We start from the raw sequence: 19,602 nt of genomic DNA, 5'->3' as shown, positions 1-19,602 counted from the left end.
ACATCCACTGAATAGCTCCTCCCTTCCGAGCTTTGGCCAATGAGATTTCCCCTCTGGACGCTACCCCTTGTGGCCACGCCTCCTTCGTCATAGATCCAGCCTCGTGACTTCGCGGGAGGGTAGCTTCCCCCACGTGGAACTCAGGCAGTGTGTCTCTGCCCAGCTCTGGCCCGTTCTAGGCGTGTCCAGGGTTTGAATCCTGGCGGGGGCCTGACCGGGAGAAGTTGGGAGAGATTCTCTGTCCCCTCCGATCCAAGGGACGGAGAATTTTACGTTAAACGGGAGGAGCCGTGCCTTCCTACTGCCTGTTTCGTGAGCTAAAGGATGGGGAACGGGTGGGTGGCGGAGGGCAGAGAGGGAACCACCACCGCGTTGCAATTCCCCATAAGCCCCGAGTAGGTCCTGCCTAAGTGTGTCTCCATCAGCCCTATTGCAGCAAGGCTCCTGGGTTCTGCTTGGGCTGGTCCCATCGCCCCCAGGGGAAGGGGAAACCAGGTCACAGCGCCTCCCAAACCTGCCTTTCCGGAATCTGCCAATCCGCCCTCAGAAGTCAGGACCAAGAAGACTGGCTTGTCTTCCATTCCAGGTTACTGACAGCCCCTCCTCCCACAAAAACCCAGGCTCCAAATTACTCCTTCCAAAAAGACTTAAGAATACAGCTGCCAGCCCCTCCTCCCTCAGACCTCAAATCCGGGCCTCCATCCCCCTCCTCCCTCAGACCCAGCAGTCCCGGGCCCCAGCCCCCTCCCCGCTCAGAGCCAGGAGTCCAGGACCCCAGTCCCATCCTCCCTCAGCTCCAGGAGTCAGGGGCCCTCACCCCCTCTTTGCTCCGACCAGGATGTCTGGGCCCCCCAGCCATTTCTGTTTCGCTCCCAGCCCTCAAGAGTTAGCGATTCCATAGTGGCTGTATCAATTTACAAGCATGGGCGCCAAGGGGGAAGAGGGGAGGGTGGTGGGATGAACTGGAAGATTGGGATTGACATATATATGCTAATCTGTATAAAATAGATAACCAATGAGAACCTGCTGTATAGCACAGGGAACTCTACTTCGTTGTACAGCAGAAATGAACACAATATTGTAAAACAACTATACCCCAGTTAAAAAAGAAAGTTAGAGATTCCAGCCCCTCCTCCCTCAAGATTCTCCGCTCAGCCCCTGAGCCTCTCCTCACTCATGACCAGGGTTCCAGTTCCCTGCTGCTCCGCCGGCCCCCGAGTGGGAGGAGCTGGGTTAGGGGGCTGGTGGTCCCAGTTAAGAGGCTCCAGAGTCTGTGCAGGCAGGCAAAGCTGAAGCTCGGGGTGCTCTTCCTCCGGATCCGAATCAGCAGGTAACCCCGCCCCCCGAGTTCCGTAAGGTCAGAGGCCAGAGTTCTCAGACACAGGCATCAGCCCCCTGAGCTCCCTCCTCCAGGGCCCAGGACCTCAGCCTCTGATCCCTTCCTCCCTTGAGGCCCAGGAATCCGCACCCCAGCCCCTGCTCTCCAAGACTGAGGAGTCCCAGCTCCCAGTTCCCTTTCCCTTCAGACCGGGCGTCCGGGGTCCTAACTCCCTCCTTCCTTGGAATGTAGGAATCCAGCCCCTGAGCTCCCAGCCCCTCAGATTCAGGAATCTGGAGCCCCATCCCGTTCTTCAGAGCCAGGGATCTGGGTCCCCAGCCCCTTCCTCCAGTGGGACCCAGAAGCACTACTCCAGAAGCTCTGCTTCCTCTGCAATCCCAAGACCCCTAGGGTCTCAGCCCTGTCCTGTCTGTCTCCCGGACCCCACCATGGGACATCCCACAGCTGCTGCAGAGTCAATCTAGATGTTCCCGCTCTTGCTGTTGGAATCCCGGGCAGGTGGGGGGCGGAGGGGGGGCCCGGAAGTCATCCGTGGAGCACCTGAGCCTGTGGGAATTCCATGGTGGTGGCTAAGAGGGTGCATGTGGTGGCATGTGGGGAGATGGGAAGCACGCAATTACGTGTGGGAGCTTCTGCGGCATGGCTGGAGGCACGGGGCACGCGGCAGCAGGTAGGAATGTGTTGAGTTCTGCTGGTATCGCATGAGTGCGCTAAGCCGGCAGGACTGCCTGCTTAGGGGCACAGATACAGGAGTATACGGGGCATGTGGACACATACTCAGGTGTGTGACTCTGTGTGTGATGACTCATGGGCTTCCATGAGTGTACCTGTGTATCTGTGTAGCAGCAAGTGCAAGCTGGGAGGCAAACACCGGAGGGGGTGTGTGTGTGTGTATCTGTTTGAAACCACAGTGGTTTTCCTGGCCCCTGCACTGACCCAGTGGGTGGTGATCCAACCCTCTCTCTCCTGCTGCAGGACACTTGAGAGCACAGGAGACCGAGGTGCTGGAGGGCCAGGAGTGCAGGCCCCATTACCAGCCCTGGCAGACGGCCTTTCTCCAGGGTGTCCAGCTAATATGTGGGGATGTTCTCATAGATGACCACTGTGTCCTCACAGCAGCCCACTGTAAAAAACTATGAGTGGATTCCGGGAGCAGAGGTGGGCTGGAGCCTGGGGCAAGAGGGGGCTGGGGCTTTGCCTCAGAAGGCGAGAGCTGGGGACTGGGTCTCCGAGAATGGAGGTCTGAGAGAAGAGGGGACCTGGACTCCTGGGTCTTAGAGAGGAGGGGGCTGGGAGCCCTTATCCCTGCCTGGCTCCCGAACTACCCCCATCATTACAGGAAATACACAGTCCGCCTGGGAGATCACGGTCTGCAGAATAAGGATGGGTCAGAACAAGAAACGGCTGTGGCTCAGTCCATCCCACACCCCTGCTACAACAGCAGCAACAAGGACCACAACCATGATCTGATGCTCATTTGACCATGTGAATGGGCATCCCTGGGGCTCAAAGTGAAGCCCATCAACCTGGCAGATCACTGCCCTCAAGTTGGCCAGAAGTGCACCATCTCAAGCTGGAGCTCTGTCACCAGCCCCCAAGGTAGTGGGAAGGAGAGGAGAAGCTGGTTGGCCCAGTGGACCCCAAGCCATTGGCAAAGCTTTGCCTGTAGAGTAGATAAAGAAAGGGAAGTGATTGTGATGTTGAAGTTCACGAGTGGTCCATGTTAGAAACCTTGAAGACCAGAATATTAACAGGAGTGGTGGGAGAAAGGAAACAAACGAACAGATTGCTAACAGGGCTCAAAAAAGTGGGTGGATGAATGAATGAGTGGGTGGATGAATGCATCCCTCCTTTAAGGTGGAGAGTTATGAGACCTTTTATGGGTACAGGATTTTACGTAGTCTTCACAACAGACTTAGGATACGTGGGCTCCTCGGTGGCCCAGGAAAACAGGCTCCCTCTTCTCCCTCCTGAACCCAGGATTCCTCGCCCCCGATCCCCTCACACCCAGGAGTCCAGGCCTTTCCTCCTCCAGGACTCACAGTCTAGGTCCCCAGCTCCCTCCTCGCTCTGGACCCACAAGTCTGGACCTCCATGGAGGTCCTCCCTCTGGGGCTTCAGGGCTCAGGTAGCCCCTTGCTCTGCTTCACAGTGAAAAAACCGGAGCTCAGCTCCGAGAGGTGATGTGGTTCGTCAGGAAAGCAAGGTCAAGATTCAGGTCCCCCTGTCTGACTCCTAAGAAGACAATGCGATGCTGTGGAAACCTAGCTGCTCACGAATCAGGCAGGTCATTTCAAACCACGGCTCTGCCCCTTTTCTCTGGGCAAGTCCCTTCCCACCTCTTGTCCTCACTTTCCTCCTCTACAAAACTGGGATAATTATCCAGGAGACTTTTAAGCTCCATGAGGGCTCAGGTTATATCTATTTGCTTCATTGTGTGTTCCTAGTGCCCAGGGTGGTGACTGGTATACGGTATGTGTTCAATAACCATTTGTTGAAAGCATGCATGGATGAAAGAATGAAAGCATTCCTCCTTCAAAGAGCTGTTGTGAGGGTTAAATGAGATTGTGGGCCTATACCTTCTGGCACATAGAGGCACCAGATAGAATTTTTTCCCTCTCAAGTCTATTCTTCAAAGGTTAATAAGAAAGATTAATTCCCCTGTCAGTCACCAATTCAACACTTATTTTGTGAGCATCTGATAGGCCCCCAGGTGCTGTAGTGTACAAAGCCTATGGAGTTGCACGCTAGGTGGGGAAATAGACAATAAACAAATACATGTAAAATGAAATATTAGGTACAGTCAAGTGCTATAATGGAATATCATGGGGGGAAGAGAATAGGGAGTGATGGAGATGTGGTGTTTTGGGGTTTTTTTAAGATTTTTTTTTTGATATGGACCATTTTTTTGAAAGTCTTTATTGAAGTTGTTACTTTATGTTTTGGTTTTTTTTGGCCCTGAGGCATGTGGGATCTTAGCTCCCCGACCAGGGATCAAACCCACACCCTCTGCATTGGAAGAAGTCTTTACCGGACTGCCAGGGAAGTCCCGAGATGTGCTGTGTTCATTAGAATAGTCAGGGAAGGCTTCTAGGAAGAGGTGATATTTGGAAGAAGTAGGATTTAGCTGAGATTGAAGACCTGGTGGTCTGGGAATGGAAAGATTAGAAAGGGTCAGAGGTGTCCCAAGGGGACACCTTAATTTGAAAATAACTCAGGGCAAGAAATGAAAGGTAGGGTCCAAAGGTCCTGCTTTAGGTGGAGAAAAAGAAACAGCAGAGGCCATGGCTTTGTTTCATGTGGTGAGAAGTGATGTGCCCTGTGAAATGTGTCAGAAAACCCTGTGCAGCTGTGGATACACAGAAGGGAGGTTAGCTACAGACAGGGATGGAGGGGAAAGGGTTGCTCTCTCTGGGAACTTGCAACCTCTGCCCCCTCAGAGAATTTTCCTGACACCCTCAACCGCACAGAAGTAGAAATTATTCCTGAGAAGCAGTGTGAAGATGCCTACCCTGGGCAAGTCACAGATAGTATGGTCTGTGCAAATGAAAGCAGTGGGGCTGATACATGCCAGGTGAGTGACTTCTGAAACTCTCGTCTTCCCTCATTCGCCCTGTAGAGACTGGAGGCTTGGCAGTGGGGTGATCCCCAAGAGTCAGCACCCCTACCTCTACAGAGTGGGAAGCAGGTTCAGAGAAGGTACACTCTCCCTGCAGGTGACACAGCACAGGAATCAGAATAATTGAATTGTCCTTGTTGTTTTCTTGGGAACGCTTGTCTGCAGGGTGGGGTGCAGGGACAAGGTGGGGATTAAAGGGAGTGAGAGGATAAGTCCGTGAAGGAAAGAGTCTGCGTCTAGAGGGTGCGCAAGCTCCCTGCCCTATTTCTCAGTGTCAGTGCCTGGAATCTGTGCTGACTTTACCGATGATCAGGTAGTCAGCTGTTTTTCTTCGAGTCCTGACTGGGTTCCCCAGCATGATTGCTTTCTCCTATGATTGGTTCCTTGGGGAGCAGTGCTGTCTTCCCAGCTGGCCACGGAACGGCGCCACTGACTTCAATGCTCCCTCAGTGAGCTCCCCAACCCCAAGGTGACACATCTTGAGATTTGCCGTAGATATAACACTCTCTTTCCTATTGGCTGCAACTTCAGTCCTCACGGCTCCCCTTGGATTTGTCCCCTTCATGGAAGCCCCGCCCCCTTTGCTTATGATTGGTCCCTTAGAGTAAGGGACAGCCGCTGCAGCACAGCAAGATACCAGTTCTCAGGTGTGATCATGACTGGAAGGTGAGTCATCTGGCAAAGGATCAGGACATAAGTCTGTGTGCAAAGGAAGTATGAAGCTGGGTGTCTGGGTGGGACTTAGGAACGGGACCAAACCCAAAGGGCACGAGAGGACTGGGGATTTGGGGCTCTCGTCAACGTGGGGGTATGCATCATTAATAACAAGGCTATGGGGTTCCGAGTTCATTTTTAACCAAAAGAGATTCTGAGCATATGTGACAGTGTCCCAGGGAAACGTCCTTCTCAGATTGTGGGTTTGTACAATGGTTAGACTATGGGCAATCCTCAGCATTCGAATTCTGACCCTTCTGCCTCCTGAGCCGTTGATTTTGCACGAGGGTTCTAACTTCTTTTAAACTTCCCTTTTTTCATCTGTAAAATGGGGAAGACAGTCCTCGCTTGGTCCCATGAGACGCGTAGACAGGTGGTTTGCAGAGCATCCGACACATCACATGGTAGATGCGTAAGGAATGGAAGCTGCCTCGTTCCTGGTAGGATGAGGTAAGGCAGCCCATATTATTTCATTCTTTCACTTGCCTTGAGAAGTAGATTTTGCTTTCCTCCACTTTAGAGAGGGGCAAAGTGAGGCTGGGAAAAATTAAATCACTTACCTGAGATCACGAGGAGGGCACCTAGGGTTGGTGAAACCTGGGTTTGTCTGACTTGTGAAGTCAAGTTCTTCCTATCACGCCCTGTGGCTGAATGGCTCAGGGAACAAGGAATGACTGGGCTGTTGACTGATCTGTGGATGACAGCGCTTTGCCAACCAGCATTTATTTAAGTACCTCCTACACTCCCTGGTTTGGGCTGGGTGCTTATAAAAACACCTTTGAACACCAGACACATTTCCTCTGCTTGTGAAGACCCGTGTTTAGCAATAAAGTCAGATTAAATAGTCAAGAACACGGAAGGACAGGGACTTCCCTGGTGGTGCAATGGTTAAGACTCCACACTCCCAATGAAGGGGGCCCAGGCTTGATCCCTGGCCCGGGAACTAGATCCCACATGCATGGCACAACTAAGGAGCCTGCCTGCTGCAACTAAGACCCAACACGACCAAAAACCCCCACAACAACAGAAAGACAGACTTCCCTGGTGGCACAGTGGATAAGAATCCGCCTGCCAACGCAGGGGACATGGGTTCTATCCCTGGTCCGGGAAGATCCCACATGCTGTGGAGTAACTAAGCCTGTACGCCAAAACTACTGAGCCCACATGCCACAACTACTGAAGCCCACGCTCCTAGAGTCCGTGCTCCACAACAAAGAGAAGCCCCTGCAACGAGAAGCCTGAGCACCGCAAAAAAGAGTAGTCCCTTCTCGCCACAACTAGAGAAAGTCTGTGCGCAGCAACAAAAACCCAACGCAGCCAAAATAAATAAAACATTAAATCTTAGGGCTTCCCTGGTGGTGCAGTGGTTGAGAATCTGCCTGCCAATGCAGCGGACACGGGTTCAAGCCCTGGTCTGGGAGGATCCCACATGCCGCGGAGCAACTAGGCCCGTGAGCCACACCTACTGAGCCTGCACGTCTGGAGCTTGTGCTCCGCGACAAGAGAGGCCGCGACAGTGAGAGGCCTGTGCACCGCGATGAAGAGTGGCCCCCCACTTGCCACAACTAGAGAAAGCCCTCGCACAGAAAGGAAGACCCAACACAGCCATAAGTAAATTAATTAATTAATTTTAAAAAATTAAATCTTAAAAATAAAAAGACATATATGCCAAGCACACCAGAAGAGACATTCTGATGATTTAGGAGGGGACAGCAGGGCTCCAGAGTAGTGTCTGCTTTCCTCTTCTTAACAGTATGCCGAGGAGGCAGAGGGCTGAAGAGAGAATCCAGGAACGAAGATTTGGACAACAGATAACAGATTGGAAGTCTCGCCAAAATTCCTCTCTTTGGGAAGCCAGGAGGGAAAGATACAGCTTGCTGGCTCACGGCGCTGTGAGGTCGAGTGGCCTAGCATCTGCCCCTACCTGATTTGGGAGCCCAAGTCGAGAGGGTTGACACACCTCATGCCCGGGGTCCCAGAGTGGAATTAGTGGGGTCGGGGGCCCGAATTCTGGGGTCTGATTTGGGATTTGATGAGAGTAAGTGTCTCAGAAGTTTTGGGGACTTCACTTGAGTTTAGTCAGTGTGGGATCAACTGTATGGTGTTAAGGGGTGAACTTTATTTTAGTGTGTGAAAGGAAGTATGGAGTCGGGTGGGGTATGGAGTTGGAACAGTGAAGGTGGGGTGAGGGAAAGAGTTTGGCATGGAAATGGGATGGGATTTCATGTAGAAATTGGGCTGTAGATGAGAGTAGGGCCGGGACTGGAGTCAGAGTGTTGGGATTGGTGTGACTGGTGCATGTGGTCAGGTTTGGGACAGAGGCTATGGTGACATTCAGTGTTTGGGTCAAGGTTGAGTTTGGGTTATGGTTAGGGATCCAGGGTTTGAGTCACGAGTCAGGGTTAAGGTTGATTGAGGGGTGGAATCTAGCCTGAGTTGATATTTGGAGGCAGGAACTTGGTAGGAACTAGATTCCAAGTTGACGTAAAAGTTTAGAATTGGTCAAGGATATAGCAGAATTGAGGGTTAGGATTGGGTACGACTTAAGGTTTCGGGTTAAAACTCATGCTTGCATCAATATTGGTGTTGAGCCTTTAGTATATGTGTCTTCTACCATCAGATACCAAGCTTGGTCAGAATTCAAAGTGAAACCTATGTGTTACCTTTTTACATTTCTATAATTTGACTGTATCCTTTACCAGCGTTAGTGGTGGATGAGAAGATAGACTACCATCTTTCAATATGCTTATTTATTCTGTTTCCCATACAACATTGTTCAGTTTTGGAATATGTGTCATGTGATATTCAGGCTTATAATAAAATAATTGTATTATTAAAAAAAAAGATCGGTGTTGAGAATTGTGTCAAAGTAAGGATTGGAGTTAGAATTATGCATCAAGTCCCTGGATTCTCTCTTCAGCCCCTGCCTCCTCAGCATTCTGTTAAAAAAGAGTGAGGTCTTGTTCACTCTCTCATAGGCGCTTGGTCATATCCAGCCGTGTCTTCTCAATGCATGGTACCACCGTCCACCAAGCAAGAGACCTTGAAGCCTTAACACCTGTCTCCTTCACCACAACTTCCATTCAACCCATCACCAAACCCTGTTGATTATCCTAAATGCCATCTTGAATCCATCCACTATTACCATCTCCACCTCCCCAATGGCTTTATCCAAGTCATCATCTCTCATCTGAACAATAACAATAGTTTCCTCATGTCTCCACATCCCCTTAAAATCCCCTTCGTATAGCAGCTAGAAAACACAAATCTCGTTATGTCACTCCATCTCTCTGCTTGACCATCTGCGGTGTTTTGGCTTGGTCCACCGGCCACTTCTCTCCCCAGTCCCAGGAAGGCTTCCACCACTCCAGAGTTAACATCCAGAAGGGGCACCATCTTGAAGAAGAAGAAAAGAGAATTCTTCTGGCGTCTCTTTTTGGAAATAAGAAAGTCTTTCCGAGAGTGCCCCAGTGGTCTTCCCCTCATTCCTCATTGGACAGAACTGCATCACACGTTCATTTCTAAACCAATCGCTGGCAGGCAGAAATGGCTTTTCTGCTTGGTGCAGTGAAGGTTACAATCACGATGAGGATAAAAGATTATCCAAACAAAATTGGGGCTCTGATAGAAAGACAGAAGGAATGAATGTTTGAGTAGGCAGCAATAATGTCTATTATGGGCCAAGCTATGGGACAAAAATAGAGTTGGGGTAGGGGTCAGGATTGAGGTAAGATTTGGGCTCAGGGCTGAGGAACAAATCACATTTTGGGGGTCTGATTTAGAAGTTGGGGTCAATTCCACTTTTAGGAACTTGCCTTCAGGTATAATGGTTCCCATCTCACTCAAGGTAAACACCAAAGTCCTACACTGATCTTTAAGGTCCTATGTCATCCTGGTCCTATTATCTCCCCGACCTCATGACCTGTCCTTGTCCCCCTGCTCATTCAGCTCCGGTCAAAAGGGCTCCCCTGCTAGAACATTCTACGCATGCCCCTTGCCTAACTTACCTGCCCATTTGCTCTGCCTAGGACTCACTACCTCCAAGGAGCTACATGGATCAATCCACCATCTCCTTTGAGATTTTGTTCAAATGTCATGTTCATGTGGAATCTTCCTAATATTATAACCCCAGGGGTCCCTGAGAGTGGAGGAAACCAATAACTCCCTATCCCTCTTCCCTGCTCTTTTTTAAAATTTTATTTAAATCTTTTATAAATTTTATTTATAAATTTTATTTATTTTTTATTTAAATTTTATTTATTTTTAAAATTTTATTTTATTTATTTTAAATATTTATTTTATTTGAAGGTGCACTGTGACTCAGACAGTCCCCACGATATTCTTCCTTGTTCCCAGGTTCTCCATGTGACGTTTCTGCTTTTTTCCTTTTCAATGTACATTTCTCTCGGTCTTGTATTTTTTTTTTTTTTTTTTTTTTTTTTTTTTTTTTTGCGGTACGCAGGCCTCTCACTGTTGTGGCCTCTCCCGTTGCGGAGCACAGGCTCCGGACGCGCAGGCTCAGCAGCCATGGCTCACGGGCCCAGCCGCTCCGCGGCACGTGGGATCCTCCCGGACCGGGGCACGAACCCGCATCCCCTGCATCGGCAGGCGGACTCTCAACCACTGCACCACCAGGGAAGCCCTCGGTGTTGTATTTTTAATGCAGAGCTTTTGCTTTGAAAAAGCACAAACTGCAACAAAGCAAGTCGATACTGCCTAAAATATTAGATGTGAAAAATAATCACGGGTGACTGCTTGGTTGACCTTGAAAATATACTGAGAATAGAGCTCTACTTTCTGTTCATTATTAGTTGCAAGGTGACTCTGAAATAAATACAGGTCTGTTACTTTCTCATACAGTCTGGTGGCGTAACAAAGATGTTTTTTGACCTTCTGATGCAGAATAGTAAGTTGCAGGCACATAGGAATTATAAAATATATTTATTAAATGATTGTTAAATGGCTGAATGGTGGCATTGATTTAAATATCCTCTTCCCTGCTTTTATTTTTCTCTGTAGTACTTACCAACATCTAACAAACTATTTATTTTATATATTTACTTTTGTATTCACAGTCTCCACCCACTAGAACAAGAGGCTGTATGAAGAAATTTTTTTTTTTATATGAAGAAATTTTTGTTTACTTTGCTGACCACAGTGTCCCCAGGAACCAGAATAACTGCCGGCACAGAGTATAAGCTCAGTAAATATTGCTTGAGTGAACACAATCAGCGAGGATGAATGTACAAGGAAGCTCAACCCAGCATTATTATAATTAAAACTATCCCAAAATACTCCAATTTGAAACAGACTACATAAGTCAGGGTACAACTATAGTATGGGATGTTATGCAACCATTAAGAAGGAAGGAGACCCATTTAAACACACTAAGAGGAGGGACTTCCCTGGTGGCTACTCTGAGCTTCCAATGTAGGGGGCCCGGGTTTGATCCCTGGTCAGGGAACTAGATCCCACACGCATGCCACAACTAAAAGTTCACATGCCACAACTAAGGAGCCTGCCTGCCGCAACTAAGACCCAGCACAACCAAATAAATACATATTTCCAAATTTTTTTTAAATAGATAAATATACTAGGAGGAAAAATTTTTCAAGGTAATTTATAAAGAAAAAGGTTATATTAGATAATGTTTAGTACAGACCTTTTTGTTATAAATACGTAATATGTATAGAAATCTCTGTATCACAGGAGAACAGAGACTATATTGATAAACGTAAGCATTTATCAGGGTGGAGTTAGAGAAAGCGTTTTCTTTTTCATTCATACCCTATATTACGTTCAAAAGACATGACTGGGTTCCAGCCTGAACAAATTATCACAAGCTCGTCAGAATTACGGTATGGGCTCTAGGTCATCCCTGAGAGGGGATTGGGGCAAGAAAGTGGCCCCAAAGGAGGACCCAAGTCACAGCGCATTTCCTGAGCTCAGCCACTCCTTGAATCTGCCCCTCGAAGCCAGAGCACCTGCGGCTCCCGCCTCCGTAGCGGCCACCGGGGATGCTGGGCCCAGAGGGTGCTGCGGGAGGGTGGAAGAAGTAGAGTGCTGCCAAGTGAATTAGCTGCCTCGGGGCTTCGAGATAACCAGATGCACAGGAAGAGTGTCTCAGAGCCTTTCCCACCTGCATCCCGGGGCGCTGAGGGCGGGGGCGGGGGCGGGGGCTGGACGTGATATAAGACTGCCGCCCTCGGCAGGTCCGGAGACACTTGACTCCCAACCGAGTCTGCGCCCCACGTCAGATCGGGCCCTCCGGAGGTGAGAAGGGACCTCATTTGGGGGGGGGGGCGATGAGGCTGGCTGGACAGCTGACTCCTGTTCCTGAGGGGAGGGGGCAGTGGGAAGCCTGGACGCCCGCGCCCGGCTCTGACAGATGAGGGGCTGGAGGTCTGCAATTTCTGGTCTCTTAGGGGAAAAGGAACTAGGGATACAGACTTATGGATGGCGAGAGATGGGAGACCAGATTCCTGGGTCCCAAGGGGAAAGACTCCTGGGTCTGAAGGAGGAGGGGGCTGGGGGCCAGGACTCCTGCTTCCTGAACTCTGTCCTTCTCCCCAGCAAAAGAGACCCCTCCTCTACCTGGCAGCCCCTGAGAGACTCAGAGAAGCCACCATGGCAGGATTCCTTCTTCCAGCCCTGCTGACCCTACTGCTGTCCTTAGCCCTGGGATCTGCTGCACAGGAAGGTGAGGGCCAGTCTGGGAGGGCTGCCCTAACCCTTGAACCTCCCATCATCCCCAGTGACCCTCTTCAAGGGCCCCTCTCTCCAAGGGGTCCCTGAGTCAGGACCTCCCTCTGCTCCAGCAGCTTTCTCCCTCAGAAGACAAGACTCTTCTGCCACTTTTCTTCCTGCTTCCTTCTGACTCCTGGTGTCTCTGTGTCCCCCGGGCCCTGTCTTCTGCACTCAGGGTCTCTCCTATGAGCTTCTGTCGTCAGCCCCAGACAGACAAGATGCTCCTCCTGGGTTTCTGAGTGGGCTGCCTCTGTCTCTCTCCATCTCCATCTCCTGCTTTCTCTGCATTGTTCTCCATTTCTGCCTCTGCATTTCTCCCTGTCTCTCTGTCTGTCTCCATCTCTGTCTCCAAATCCCTCCGCTGCTGACTCAGCCTTCCTCTGAGGCTTACTACCCATGTTTTTCTCCATGTCTCTCTCCAGCCCAGGATAAGAACAGCGAGAAGATTATTGATGGGATGCCGTGTCTAACAGGTGCCCAGCCCTGGCAGGTGGCCCTGCTCAGAGGCAATCAGCTCTACTGTGGAGGCGTGCTGGTCAACGAGCACTGGGTGCTTACTGCTGCCCACTGCCTGATGAAGTACGTGGGCACGGGTGCTCTGAGCACTTCCAGCTCTCCCTCTGGGTCCCTGCCCACCCCCCAGTCTCTGTTCCACCGACCCCCGTCTCTGCCCTCCCCCCTCTCTGGGTCTCTGTCTTTCCCCCCCACCCCCGCCCAGGATCTCTGTTTTTCTCTCTCTGGGTCTCTGTCCCACTCTCTCACTCCCAGTGACGCTATGAATGTTGCTCCGTTCTCCCAGTTCGTACAACGTGCATATGGGCAGTGAATACCTGAGCAGAGGCCAGAAGATCAGGGCCACAATGTCATTCCGCCACCCTGACTACTCCACGCAGAGCCAGGCTAATGACCTCATGCTGGTGAAGCTAAGGACGCCGGCCAAGCTGTCATCCACCGTGAAGAAGGTCAACCTGCCTTCCCGCTGTGAACCCCCTGGGACCACGTGTACCGTTTCTGGCTGGGGCACCACCACCAGCCCTATTGGTGAGGCTCCCTCAGTGACCCAGGAGCCCCAGATCCTGAACCCCTCCTCCCTCAGACCCCGGAGACCAGGAATCAGGTCCTTTTTCAACATCCTAATGTTGAGCACCCCAGCCCCCTCCTCCTTCAAGGTCTAGGATCCTGGACCCCCATCCTCTCCCCATCAGGACCCACGGGTCCACAGTCCCAGGCCTCTGACTAACAAGCCCCCCCACCCTCATCTTGCAGCGACCTTTCCAGAGAAACTCATGTGCACAGACGTCGACATCATCTCCTCTGAAGACTGCAGGAAGGTTTACAGGGACTTGCTGGGAGATTCCATGCTGTGTGCTGGCATCCCCAACTCCAGCACCAATGCCTGCAACGTGAGCCCTCCTTCCTCCCCCGCCCTGGGTCCCTGGCTGCTTCATCTCAGCACAGAGCCCCATCTCCCCCCTCTATCCAGAATCTTTGCACCTGATCTTGGCGCTGAGCATTCCATCATCACCCCCCGCCCCACCCTAGCCCAGCTTTCCTAGCTTTCTCTATCCCATTCTCTGCTCAGGTCAGTAGTGGCAGCGCAGTGGGGGCTGGTATGGCCCTGAGGATGAGGCAGAAAGATGAATGGGAGGGGCTGGGGATGGGCAACATGCGGCCAGGATTAGGGGAAGGCGAGTGAAGCCTTGGCTTCAAACCCAAACTTTAAAGGGGGGGGGGGTGCCCAGAAAACTCAGTAATCAAGATAAATCACATCCTTATGCAATATTTTTTTTAAAATCTATGCAAAAGTCCACGATGAACAAAATGTCAGAATTTTCAATAAAGAGGCATCAGTCTTACTGAATTTCCCACTTACCTCAGGCTTCAGTAAGTCTCAGCACAGCCCTGTACTGACCCTTTATCTAAAATTGGGATACTGTGTTTATCATGGACTTTTTCATATTAAATTCAATTTTAAGGTATTGCAGGAAAATACTGTTTATTGCAATTACCGAAGTTAATGTCTCACTCACCTCACTTGGGTCCTGGTCCTGGGCAAAGAACTGTCTCTCCCCTCCTCTTTGTAACCCCCTCCCTGTCTCTGAACAGTATCTTCCCACATCTCCCTTTACACCTAATTTCATTTCATTCTTTCCATCAGTGTTGCCACCCACCCCCGCCCCCATTGGCTGTCTGCTTCTGTCACTCTTTTTTTTTTTTTTTTTTTTTTTGCGGTACGCGGGCCTCTCACCGTTGTGGCCTCTCCCGTTGCGGAGCACAGGCTCCGGACGCGCAGGCTCAGCGGCCATGGCTCACGGGCCCAGCCGCTCCGCGGCTTGTGGGATCTTCCCAGACCGGGTCATGAACCCGTGTCCCCTGCATCGGCAGGCGGACTCCCAACCGCTGCGCCACCAGGGAAGCCTGTCTCTCTTTTTATGTGCCTACCTCTCTGCCGCTCTCTCCAGCCCCTACCCTAGTGTTTCTCTGTCCTCCCTCTACTGCTCCACCGTTCTTTTCTCCATCCTTTGCTTAACTCTCTTCCTCTTCTCTGTGATTCCCTTTGTCTCTCTCCCCGTACCTCCACTCCTTTGGCTCTTACCTGCACCCTCAGCTGTCAGGGGTGGTGGGAGGGTAAGTGTTAGGAATGGGGTGATGGGCCAGGAATGTGTGTCCTAGAGAATGGGACATCCTTCTCTTCCGCTAGTGAGGGCCGGCTTCACGAATGCGCAAGTTGTACAGTGACACGCGGTCCCACACTCAGGAGAGTCCCACGCTCGGTTTAAAGCACTCCTGTTGCTGTCTTGAAATTCTTAATACCTTCTGAGCGAGGGAGCCCACACTTTCATTTTGCACGGGGCCTTATGAATTGTGTCATCGGTTAGGACCCCGATTTCCAAGACCAGCCTGTCCCTCTTTCATGCCCATGTATCCATTCCCTGGAGATACTGCCCCTTCTCCCATGGGCTTGGCGCTGAGTCCTCAAAGATGGGGAAGAAATGGAGCTCTGACCCCCTGGAAGCCCTGCCCCTTCCCTGTGATTGGTCCCATTGGCCGGGGCTCAAGCCAATGTCTTCAGAGAACGTGGTTTGTCTTCTCCATGATGGCCCTAATTCCTGCTTTACTATTGGCCCCCAGAGACTATGAGTCTCTCCCCATTGGCCGGGGTGGAAGTCCAGGGTCTGGCAAGACAAAGACTGACAACCGTGGGGGTGTATGAGACAGAAGTGGGGGCGGGACTTCACTCTGAAGCTGAAGCTAATTTGCTTTGTCCCCTCCAGGGTGACTCAGGGGGACCACTGATGTGCAAAGGTACTTTGCAAGGCCTGGTGTCCTGGGGAGTTTTCCCTTGCGGCCAACCCAACAACCCAGCTGTCTATACCCAAGTCTGCAAGTACCTCGGTTGGATAAACACCACCATCAGCACGTATTGCTAATCTCTCCGTACTCCCATCTCTCCATCCCTACACCCTGAACAGGAAATTCACAGAAATAAGGACGTCGATGATCTACAGTCATACTTGACTTTACTTTTCCTCAAAGACATATCAAAACCTCCACAATATGCCATGTGTGTAAGTCAATCAAATCAGCAAGGACTTAAAACCAAAACACGAGACACAAAAACCTCAGTGCTGGTAAAGAAGTAGTGAGGCCAGCACCCTCGGCCACTGAAACTGTAAATTCATACGGTTTTTATGGAAGTTGATTGGGCAACGTGAATCAGGACCCTTGTTCTCCACCTTTGACCCAGCAATTCTAGTTCTAGGAAGATACTACTAAAAAAAAAAAAAAAATCCAAAATGTGGAGCAAGGTTTGAATTTATCACAACATTATTTATCATAGCAAAACAGTGGAAACACTGAATATGTCCGGAATCAGTGGAGTGTTTAAGTAAACGATAGGCTAGCTTGAGACAAGGATATTATGCAGCTGCTAAGGATAATAATTATGCAGAATTGTTAGTGTTATGCAAGGATGTTTATGCTATGTGATGTTAAATGAGAAAAGGAAGATACGGAAATATATGTGTGTGTGATCATTGCTATGTAAAATGAAAATATTCACAAAATAAAACCTGAGATCATGTGTACCAAACTGCATACGGTGGTAGTCATGGGAAGGTAGCCTGCTTCCTTGCATTTACTTTTCTGCGGGTATGCACTTTTATAACCTGAAAAACAACAGTGGAAAAGCTCTGGAGATCCAAGGTGGAGGAGAGGAGACCCTTAGAGAGGAGAGAAAAATGTATGTGATTTTTGGTCCCTTGCCTTGCCTCCCTGCTCAGCGGCATCTTTTTTCCCCATTTTCTGGGTCTCCGTCTTCCTCATCGGTAAAATGGAGAAGCAAAAGAGGAAAAGGGAAGGTAAAGAGAGTAAAAGGGAGGGAGGAGAGAATATGTCTACTTCTTCAGGGTGGAAAGGGGCGTGAAAGTGTTTCTGGGCATTTCACGGGTGACAAACTAGGAGAGAGGGAGAAGGTGTGGGGGAAGCATAGGGCTGGCCGTAAGACAGGACACCTGGGTCCCACAGGGGCCCGCCAAAAGTGAGCCCCCAGCCTCCTGGATGCCAGGGGAGGCTGGGGGCTGGGAACCCAGGTAGGTGGTCTCCTGTCCTCAGGAAGGCAGGGAAGGGGCCTCAGAAAGGGTGGAGGTAGGAGTCCCAGTGACTCAGCCTGGCCATGCCCCTACTCCTGCCATCCAAGTCTCGTGGGCAGCCATACCTCAGAAGGTGCTGACAGAGGGAGCCTCTCCGCTGCCCAGGACTCACCTCTCCTTCCTGTCTTTCCAGGTTCTCCCCCAGAATCCTTGCCTGGTCAGCATTCTCCTCTTGTGGAAGCTCCGCCGTCTTCCCCTCTCCCCTAGCCTCCTATTCGCCCACGCGTCTCTGTACTGCAGGAACTCTGGGGCCGCCGTGGAATCCCTTAACTTCCTCTGGTGCTCCTGTGCACAGGAGGCTGAGCCCCCTCCTCCCTCAGACCCAGGAGTCCAGGCCCCCAGCCCCTCCCGCCTCCGGATCTGCGTCAAGTTTAAGGAACGTCAAGAGTATTTGGCCACCACCCTCATGAAACTCTATCAACTTCCCCTCTCTCCAGCAAGCCACCCCAAATCCATATTCAACCTAAAAGTTTAAAAAGGAACAAAACATGGGGCTTCCCTGGTGGCGCAGTGGTTGAGAGTCCGCCTGCCGATGCAGGGGACGCGGGTTCGTGCCCCCGTCCGGGAAGATCCCACATGCCGCGGAGCGGCTGGGCCCGTGAGCCATGGCCGCTGAGCCTGTGCTCCGCAGCGGGAGAGGCCACAGCTGTGAGAGGCCCGCATACTGAAAAAAAAAACAAAAAACTTCATTTTTCTTTGGGTGGCTGATAAAATGTAATAGTTAAAGACACTGACTCTAGAAACTGCGCTCTTCGGGTGCCAATCCCAGCTCTGGCAGCTGCACGCTATTCACCTTTGAGCACATCACCTGCCCACCCTTGTTCCTTCAACCTTGAAATGAGAGAAGTAGCACCTATTTCCCAGGGCTGTTATGAAGATTGTATCAGTTTACTATTCAGAAAGTGCTAGAACATTGTCTGACACAGAATAAGCCTGCAATGAGTGTTGGGCTTTTTTTGTTTGTTTGTTTGTTTTTGGCTGTACCACACGGCACGTGGGATCTTAGTTGCCCAACCGGGGATCGAACCCGCGTCCCCTGCATCGGAAGCGTGGCGTCAACCACTGGACCGCCGGGGAAGCCCCTGAGTGTTGGTTTTTATTGCTTGTGGCTTCTGGCTCTCTTCCCTGCTTACACTTTCGTAAAGTTTTCTTGTAAAACATTTTCTTTATTGAAGACTTTTGCAGAGCGTGTCACTTGGGAGAAAAACATCTCATAAATAAGCCTGCGCGGCGTGTGGGGATGGCAGAACCATGAAGGCCACTGGCAAATGCCTAGAGCTGGGGACTTCATTCTCTCTCTTAGAGGTTCTTCCACTCCCCACTGCCTACCACCTCCCTCCTTTCCCACAGGGCTCCCAGTAACTCCTCCCAAATCCACCCATCCCGTATTATAGTAAGGTGGGACCAGACGGGGCCCCAAGAGACGCGCCATGTCCACCGCCATGTTGGAAGCTGAGTTCCAATTCCGGCTCCACCGTTTCCTGGGTGTTTGAGGTTGAGCAATGAAATTCCTTTCTCTGAGCCTCAGTTTTCTTTTGTGTAAAACAGCCGTGGGAGGAATGAAGTCATTTAGTCATTTGGTCAACATTTGCTAAGGCTTCCTCTGGGCCGAGTCCTGTGCTGGTGCTTGGGACGTAGAGGTGAGCGAGAACCAGCGCCTACGCTCAAGGAGCTCATGGTCCAGTGGGGAAGGTGGGTGTGGATCCAGACGGTCACCCTCCAGCGTGACATGAAGGAGGCACCTGCTGTGGGATCTTAGTTGAGAGTGACTAACCCATCTGCAGAGGGTTGGAAGTTGGGTGGTGTTCAGGGAAGTCTTCCTGAAGGAGGTAATGTTTAAACAAAGACTTGAAGGACAAGTTGTTACCAGGAGAAGCTGGGAAGAGCATTCTGGGAGGCGGGAATAGCCTAGGCGAAGGCCTAGAGGTTAGAAGACATGGAATGGTTCAGGAAAGCTTCAAGTAATCTCCGTGGCTGGAGCACAGGAACACAAGTGGGTAGAGCTGCACTGAGAATGTGGCAGCCACTCGCCTTGGTGGCTCCTGACTTGTGAACTGCGGCAGCTCCAACTGAGTTGTGCTGTAATTGTAAAAGACACATCGGATTCCAAGCATTTATCATGCAAAACAATAAGAAAGCAAACCACCTCTTTAAAACTGTATTTTGGGGACTTCCCTGGTGGTCCAGTGGTAAAGAGTCCACCTTGCAATACAGGGAATGTGGGTTCGATCCCTGGCCAGGGAGCTAGTATCCCACATGCCTCGGGGCAACTGAGCCCATGGGCCACAACTACTGAGCTCGCGCGCCTCAACAAGAGGCCCTGTGCTGCAAACTACAGACCCCACGTGCTCTGGAACCCGCGCACCACAACTACAGAGCCTACGCGACCTGGAGCCCGGGCGCCACAACTAGAGAGAGAAAACCCGAATGCCACAACTAGAGAGAAGCCCGCGCACCACAACGAAGAGCCCGCGTGCCGCAACGAAAGAGCCTGCATGCCTCAGTGAAGATCCCGTGTGCTGCAACTAAGA

The 19,602-nt window shown here is 50.9% G+C and overlaps 2 protein-coding genes and 1 long non-coding RNA gene across 3 annotated transcripts; 2 read left to right on the top strand and 1 right to left on the bottom strand.

Moving 5' to 3' along the window:
- The first annotated feature begins 1,068 nt into the window (after positions 1–1,068).
- KLK8 (kallikrein related peptidase 8) lies at positions 1,069–4,928 on the top strand. The gene is given in 4 exon segments (XM_033417284.2): positions 1,069–1,837; positions 2,315–2,472; positions 2,677–2,938; positions 4,780–4,928. Coding segments are annotated over 4 exon segments (639 nt in total). The 5' UTR covers positions 1,069–1,767.
- Positions 4,929–5,796: 868 nt separating this feature from the next.
- Positions 5,797–7,267, bottom strand: LOC117198992 (uncharacterized). Its single transcript, XR_004480173.2, has 2 exons — positions 6,233–7,267; positions 5,797–6,109 (listed from the first exon to the last, which is right to left on the bottom strand). It is a non-coding gene; the product is annotated as an uncharacterized LOC117198992 (long non-coding RNA).
- Positions 7,268–11,831: 4,564 nt separating this feature from the next.
- On the top strand, positions 11,832–16,512 carry KLK7 (kallikrein related peptidase 7). Its single transcript, XM_004286189.3, has 6 exons — positions 11,832–11,945; positions 12,246–12,372; positions 12,842–12,998; positions 13,219–13,460; positions 13,686–13,822; positions 15,695–16,512. Exons 2-6 carry the CDS (start codon positions 12,300–12,302, stop codon positions 15,848–15,850), a joined length of 765 nt encoding a protein of 254 aa, XP_004286237.2. The 5' UTR covers positions 11,832–11,945; positions 12,246–12,299; the 3' UTR covers positions 15,851–16,512.
- The last annotated feature ends 3,090 nt before the right edge of the window (positions 16,513–19,602 follow it).

This window comes from Orcinus orca, chromosome 20 (genome assembly GCF_937001465.1).
Source record: "Orcinus orca chromosome 20, mOrcOrc1.1, whole genome shotgun sequence".
NCBI classification, from domain to species: domain Eukaryota; kingdom Metazoa; phylum Chordata; class Mammalia; order Artiodactyla; family Delphinidae; genus Orcinus; species Orcinus orca.
The sequence above is the reverse complement of the archived record's forward strand: the minus strand, read 5'-3'. Positions and strand labels throughout refer to the sequence as shown.

Excerpts from the sequence above, each read along its gene's own strand:
- KLK7 (XM_004286189.3), top strand. The coding sequence starts at position 12,300 with ATGGCAGGATTCCTTCTTCCAGCCCTGCTGACCCTACTGCTGTCCTTA. Across the intron at positions 12,999-13,218 it reads GCTGCCCACTGCCTGATGAA|TTCGTACAACGTGCATATGG; the intron begins GTACGTGGGCAC and ends CCGTTCTCCCAG. Across the intron at positions 13,823-15,694 it reads CCAGCACCAATGCCTGCAAC|GGTGACTCAGGGGGACCACT; the intron begins GTGAGCCCTCCT and ends TGTCCCCTCCAG.